This window comes from Babylonia areolata, chromosome 27 (genome assembly GCF_041734735.1).
Source record: "Babylonia areolata isolate BAREFJ2019XMU chromosome 27, ASM4173473v1, whole genome shotgun sequence".
Classification (NCBI taxonomy): domain Eukaryota; kingdom Metazoa; phylum Mollusca; class Gastropoda; order Neogastropoda; family Buccinidae; genus Babylonia; species Babylonia areolata.
The window spans coordinates 29302225-29309724 of NC_134902.1; the positions used below are offsets into that span (position 1 = coordinate 29302225).

The 7500-nt window shown below is 48.6% G+C and overlaps 1 protein-coding gene and 1 long non-coding RNA gene across 10 annotated transcripts in view; one reads left to right on the top strand and one right to left on the bottom strand.

Moving 5' to 3' along the window:
- LOC143301409 (uncharacterized) overlaps positions 1–7500 on the top strand; it is a 244317-nt gene that overhangs the window by 117444 nt on the left and 119373 nt on the right. For all 9 annotated transcript variants that reach the window (XM_076615677.1, XM_076615673.1, XM_076615678.1 and 6 more), the window contains one exon: positions 457–1473. In XM_076615677.1, the coding sequence (XP_076471792.1) occupies positions 457–1473 (1017 nt within the window). The remainder of the gene's footprint in view (positions 1–456; positions 1474–7500) is intronic.
- LOC143301411 (uncharacterized) overlaps positions 1–7500 on the bottom strand; it is a 157653-nt gene that overhangs the window by 108588 nt on the left and 41565 nt on the right. The window lies entirely within an intron of this gene.

Genomic DNA, 7500 nt, shown 5'->3' on the forward strand with positions numbered 1-7500 from the left:
GAGAGAGAGAGAGAGAGAGAGAGAGAGAGAGAGAGAGACGTTGTTGTGGCTGTGGGGTTCAGGGACCCAACGTGTAAACTATCGGTCAGAGCCAGCACCACCAGACAGCTGTATCACGTCGTGCAGTCTTAGTTAACTTTAAAGACACAGGGATGGGATGTAGAGAGAGTCCGATAATCACCTGCACCAAACACATGCCAGAGAGAACAGAGAGAGAGAGAGAGAGAGAGAGAGAGAGAGAGAGAGAGAGAGAGAGAGAGAGAGAGAGAGCAAGCAGTGAGATGTATGTTTTCGTCACGTCAGTGAGTCAGACACCGACAGATGGACACACACACACACACACACACACACACACACACACACACACACACACACCCCAGTACCACGTTAAACCCACCACCACCCACCCACCCACCCCTAGCTTCACCTTCACGTTCCCCGTGTCACTTGTTTCAGACAAGCAGCAACAGCGCAACAAAGAATGGTACAGCCCTCTCTGACCCTTTCGACGCCAGCTTCTCTCTGAACGCCAACGACAACATCGCCCCAGACAACAGTAACGACGCCATCACCACCACCACCACCAGCAGCAGCGGCAACAACCCCTTCGGCGACATGAGCACCACACAGGACGCCCCGCCCTCGGCCAACCCGCTCTACGACTTGATGGACGACGACTTCCAGCAGACAGACACCTCGTCCTCAGCAGCAGCAGCAGCAGAGGTGGACGCCCCGCCCTCGGGCAACCCGCTGTACGACCTGTCCATGGACACCAACAGCGACATGACCTTCGACACCAACACCACCGCCACCACCACGGTCGGGGAAGAGGAGTCCAGCGCCAACCCTCTGTACGACCTGATGGACGCGGACCAGGAGCCGGGCCTGGAAGCTGCTTCCTCCTCCTCCTCCTGCCCCCCATCCCAGCCCGCCGCCTCCTCCGATCTGCTGGGCATGGACATGGAGCAGGCTGACGAAGACGAGCAGCAGCAGATGGTGGAGCCCGACGTGGCTGCCGCCCCCACCAAACAGGAGGAGGAGGAAGAGGAGGAGGAGGAGGGGGCCGCCGCGGAGAGCTTTGACCAGAACGTGGAGCTGTTCATCCGCGAGGAAGGAGAGGACCAGGAGGTGGTCCCTGCTGGCCCTGCCGGGACGTCGGCAGACCTGCTGGAACCGGAAGTGGTGGATGTGGGAGCTCCGGAACCACAGAGGGAGGTGGAGGAGGAGCAAGAGCAGGAGCAGGAGCAGCAGGAGCGCGTGGAGGAGGTGGTGGAGGAGGAGAAGGAAGAAGAAGAGGAGGAGAAGGTGGTGGTGGTGGAGGAGAAGGAAGAAGAGGAGGAGGAGAAGGTGGTGGTGGTGGAGGAGAAGGAAGAAGAAGAGGAGGAGAAGGTGGTGGTGGAGGAGAAGGCGAGGAGTAGAAGCCGTACCCCTAGTCAGCACAGCATCAGCTCTGAGGGCGAGGTGATCAATGAGGTGAGGTTTTTGGTGTTGTTTTGTTTCGTTTTGTCTCGCTTTTTTTTCTTCTTCTGGGATTGTTCTTGTTTCAAGATTTATAGTCAAGTACGTACAGGTTGAATTGACAGATTATCCTCTATTTTTGCTCCCCCCCCCCCCCCCCCCCCACAGTCTTCCCCGTTCTTCATGGGGGTCCTGGGATCCAAGGCATCTGCCATCATCACAGGTGGAATTGACAGTGACAGTGTTCTCCCCCACCCCTCCCCCCTCCCTGACCTCCTATCCCTTGCCTTTGTTACGATTGTATGTAATGTAGATCACGTGCTTTGAAAATCGGGCATTGCACATGCAGTTTTTCTTTCCGTTTCCTTTGTTTTTTCTTCAGGCTTGTGAATTTTTTTTGATTTTTTTTTTTTTTTAAGGTTTATGAGATGATTTTTGCAGTTTATTTCAAGAAATTGTTTCGTGTGTGTGTGCGTGGCGTGTGCGCGCGCGTGTGTCTGTGATTTGTTGAAAACACTGAGTTGATATTTTTGTGTTGTTTTTTTTTTTCTGTTTGTATCCAGCAAGATTTGTTTGTTTGGTTTGTCGTTTACTTACTACTAGTTTTTGTTTGTCTTGTTTGTAGTTTGCTTATATTTTTTGCCTTGAGTTGTGCTTTCAATAATTGTGTTCTGTGAGATTGTTTTGAGTGTGTAGGGTTCGTTTTCTTTGTTTGGTACTAACGATGTCTTCCAGTTGTTTTGGCTGTGTGTGTAAGAAATCTGTAGATACATTATTTGAAATGCGTAGTTTTTAGTTCATTTCGTTTTTTTTTCTCGCTTGCCACTTGCGTCGTTCCATCTTGTATGCATGTTTCGTGCTTGACTGAGCTCAGTGAACAGTGAGTGTTAAGAATCTTGACATGTAGTAAGACGCATGGTTTCGTGTCGTTTTGGATTTGTCGTTTTGTAGTTCACATGCTGTATTCAAAGGGGAGAAAGAAAGAGGGGGTGGGGTGGGGGTACGATAATGGAGTTACTGTTGTTTTAAACTCACTGTTTCCATGATTTTCTGAAATTGTTTTGAAGAGATTCTCGGATTTACTTCAATAAAAGAGAATGACTTGAAATTTTAATGCTATCTCTCTCTCTCTTTTTATGTCTCTATCGTCATTTTTCTCTGTTTCTCTTTCATTTTATCTATCTGTCTCTGTCTCTCTCACTCTACTTTCTGTCTCTTTCCCCAGAATTCTTAATCTCCTTTTTATTCCTCCCTATCTACTTCTCTTCCTTCTCTTCTTTCGTCCATTCTTCCTCCCTCCCTCCCTCCCCCCCTCTCTCTCTCCCTCTCTCTCTTTTCTACCATATCTTCTCTTTCTCTCCCTGTCTCCAACTCTCTCCTTATTCTTCATCCTCCCACTACCTCTTTCTTTGTTTCTCTCCCTCGCTCTCTCTCTTCCACCCCCCCCCCCCCCGCCCCCCCCCCCCCCCCCCACGCCTCCCCACCCTATATTTCTCTCTCTCTCTTTGTTTGAAATGTATAGAACATTTTGCACTACTCATGAAGTGAAAACGTACTTGCAAATTAGCTTAGACAAACATTTAAAATTCACAATGGCAAGATTTAGATTAGTTATTTCAGAAATTGCTCAGCATTAATATCGGTACAGAAAGCATACTGTGGATGAGTTGAATTGCCCTCTGTGTAGAAGTGGTGTTGAAGATGAGTTACACTTTATTTTATCTTGTCCTGCTTTAAGTAAATTAAGAGAGAACAGTATATTCCACGAAAGTATTTTAAGTTTCCAAATCAGTTTCGGCCAAGTCTTTTGATGGCATCTAATAAAGAAAGCATTGTAAAGAATTTGTCCATTTACATATATAAAGCATTTAAGTTAAGATCAATAATGATATCATAATTCCTTTGATGATTGTTTCGCCTTGCGCACTTGCATGTTTCGTAATGTTGTATACTGCACCCCTTCATGAGGGGCAATGGCCTATATGAATAAATCATCCGAATCCGAATCCGAATCTCTTTGTTCGGTTACTGATCACCTAATTGTCAAAGAGAACGGTAGTCTCTGGTTCTGTGATAGAGCGAGTGGAGGTAGAGGTGTGTGTGTGTGTGTGTGTGTGTGTGTGTGTGTGTGTGTGTGAGGTGTGTGTGTGTGTGTGTGTGTGTGTGTGTGAGGTGTGTGTGTGTGTGTGTGTGAGGTGTGTGTGTGTGTGTGTGGTGTGTGAGGTGTGTGTGTGGTGTGTGGTGTGTGAGGTGTGTGAGTGTGAGGTGTGTATGTGTGTGTGTGTGTGTGTGTGTGTGTGTGTGTGTGTGTGTGTGAGGTGTGTGGTGTGTGTGTGGTGTGTGTGGTGTGTGTGTGTGTGTGTGTGTGTGTGTGAGTGTGTGTGTGTGTGTGTGTGAGTGTGTATGTGTGTGTGTGTGTGTGTGTGAGGTGTGTATGTGTGTGTGTGTGTGTGTGAGGTGTGTGTGTGTGAGGTGTGTGTGTGTGTGTGTGTGTGAGGGAGGTGGTAGTGGTGGCGGTGGGAGACAATGGGGAAGCAACCATTGGGTGTGACAGGAGGAGGACGTCGGAAGGACTGGCAGTCAGTCACTTGGCTGTTATTTGCATTTGCTGCCACGGCAGTTAGTCCACGAGAAAAAACGTGGCCAAGCCACAAAATAGTCAGCTAGATTTTGTTTCTCTTCCAATTTTGAAGTCTGCACTCATTGGTAGAGATTGTCTGCTAAAATCTAAATGTGTATCTGTAAAACAAATGCGACTTTTTTTTTTTTTTTTTCTTTTTTTTTTTTTGGACGCGATTTTTATTTCACTATTTTGTGTGATGAATGATTAGCACCACTATGCAGTTAGCATGTTATCAGGAAGTAGTTCAGATGGGAGGGGGGCGGGGGGGATGCGGGCGGGGTTGGGGGGGAGGGGAGGGGGGGTTGTTACAGTCATGGCAAGCCAATGCAAAGTCCTTGTTGGAGTCAATAAGTGTCAGGCAGTGTGCCAAAAGAGAAGAAGAAGAAGAAGAAAAAAAAAAAAAAACTTTCCCGAGAACTTCCTCACAAAGCGATGCCAGTACTGCAAGCGCTTCTCTCTCTGTCTGTCTGTCTGTCTGTCTGTCCCTCTCTCTCTCTCTACCTCTCCCTGTGTGTGTGTGTGTGTGTGTGTGTGTGTGTGTGTGTGTGTGTTTGACCTCTTAACCCCCCTCAACCCCTTCCCTGCTCTGAACCCCCCCTCCCTCCGCAGAGTCTGAGAGAGGCAGAGAAATAGTCTTGAGACAGATTGATGATGGATGGATGGATGGATGGGCAGGCCATGCCATTCTTCACAAATAGACTGTGAGTGTGTGTTCAGGCTGAGAGAGACAAGACGAGACAAGACAAGACAAGACAAGACAAGACTAGACTCTTTATTTTCGAGGATAATAGATAAGCACTGGCACGCTTTATTTCTCATCCAGTCCTCGCCCTGAAGCAGAGTCTGCACTACACAGTACTACATTATATATGTCATTGCATATGAGAGACAGACACACAGACACAGAGACACAGAGACACAGACACACACACACACACACACACACACACACACAGAGAAAATGGGGCCGGGGGGATGGTGTGGTGGTCAAAGACAAATGCTTAAGGCAGACAGGACAGACGAGGGAGGAACATGGGGAGCGTTGGGGGAGGGGGCGGGGGGAGGGGAGAGGTGGGGGACGGTGGTACTGGAAGGTGTGTGTGTGTGTGGGGGGGGGGGGATGATGGGAGAAGTTGGGGGGGGGGGGGGGGGGGGGGTGGCATGAAGAGAAACGCTCGGCACATTGATCGCCGTCGTTGGGGGGGGGGGGGGGTCAGTACACATGACGACCTTGACACACCGACCCTGCCCCCCCCCCTACTACTCCTGTTCCACCCCCACCCTCCGCATCTCCCTTCCCCCCCCCCCTCTCTCCCTATAACTCCCTCCGCTCTTCTCCAGCATCACTGTGAAACAACTCACTGAGGTTCCGTCCCCTGCCTTGTCCTTATAAGGAAGGGGCTGAACGACCTCGTGCCAACTCACTCTGGTTTGACACACACACACACACACACACACCCTACATGTATACACACACACACACACACATGCACACACGTTCACACATTTTCATTCTCTTGACAGAAACAGACACAGACACAGTCACACAGAACATACACGCACGCACACACACACATACGCGCGCGGACACACACACACACACACACACACACACACACACAAACACAAACACACGCACAAACACACACACACACACACACACACACACACACACACACACACACACACACACACACACACACACACACACACACACACACACACACACACACGATGAAATTAGACTTCCTGTTCATTTGCCCCTGAATGCACCCATACCCTCTCCCCCTTTCCCCCCAATCTCCCAACTGCACCTCTCTCCCCACCCTGTTCCCCCCCCCCACCCCCCACACCCCTCACCCTCCTCACCTCACACACGCCTCCCTCACCCCACCCGTCCCTATAACCTCAAGGAGACGGGAGCAGTCATGGTCTGAGCTTTTCATCGGGTTTGGTTTGTTTGTTTGACGGGCGCAATAGCCGAGTGGTTAAAGCGTTGGACTGTCAATCTGAGGGTCCCGGGTTCGAATCACGGTGACGGTGCCCTGGTGGGTAAAGGGTGGAGATTTTTACGATCTCCCAGGTCAACATATGTGCAGACCTGCTTAGTGCCTGAACCCCCTTCGTGTGTATATGCAAGCAGAAGATCAAATACGCACGTTAAAGATCCTGTAATCCATGTCAGCGTTCGGTGGGTTATAGAAACAAGAACATACCCAGCATGCACACCCCCGAAAACGGAGTATGGCTGCTTACATGGCGGGGTAAAAACGGTCATATACGTAAAGGCCCACTCGTGTGCATACGAGTGAACGCAGAAGAAGAAGAAGAAGAAGGTTTGTTTGTGTTGTGTTGTGTTGACGACAGTTCTTTATGCAAGCCTTTCAAAATGAGCTTTGCCGCCTGAGAACGTGTATGTTTGTTTCGGTTTCTCCCTGCATGTCTGTCTCGCTCTCTCTTTAATACTGTCTCAGTCTCTCTGTTTGTCTGTCTGTCTGTCTGCATCTGTGTCTCTTGTCGTGTCTCGCGATGATGTCCTCTTAAAAAAAAAAGCAGCCGCGTCTTTAGGCTCCTGAAGGTCGGAAAGACCTCTCTCTCTCTCTCTCTCTCTCTCGCTCTGTGTGTGTGTGTGTGTGTGTGTGTGTGTGTGTGTGTGTGTGTGAATTCTTAAAAAAAAAAAAGAAAAAAAAAGAAGAAAGATAAAAAGAAAGCCACCACTCTGAAAGAAATTGGCTTGGTTTGGCAGAAAAGTGATGTGGGTTTCACAAGAGTGGTGGGTAGGGGTAGGGGTAGGGGTAGGGGAACGGGTACAGAGCTGGCTGAAAGCGAAGAAGAAGGAGGAGGACTGTACGATGTGAGATGATGGGCTGATACAGCGGGTGGGGGACTGACAGGCACAGGCACTGCACATAGCAGGGGGATGATGAAGTTGTTTTCTTTTCGGGTGGCTTGGCAGTGTCAGGCATTTCAGTCCTTTTTTTACCCCCTCTCAGGCATACGCACGTAAATTTGCGTTGGGACACACACACACACACACACACACACACACACACACACACACACACACACACACACACACACACAAACATATTCCACAAGAAGACAGATTGTGCAACAAGTGTAAACATCCTGGAAGACGAAATCCATCGTCTTGGTCATTGTATTAAATATAAAACCTTAAGGCAACAATTTTTTTTTTAAAGGATATTCAAAATTCGAATAACACAGGACATATTCCCAGTCAGGTGATGCTAACAGATGATGAATATATACAAACAAGATTGGGAAAATTTGTTTATGAATGCTGCTGCAATTTACTGCATTAACTGATTGATTAATTGTGTGTTTTTGATTAATTGTGTGTTTTTCATTCGTTCATTCATTTACCATTGCACTTGCGTCTTATAAACCTTACGGTT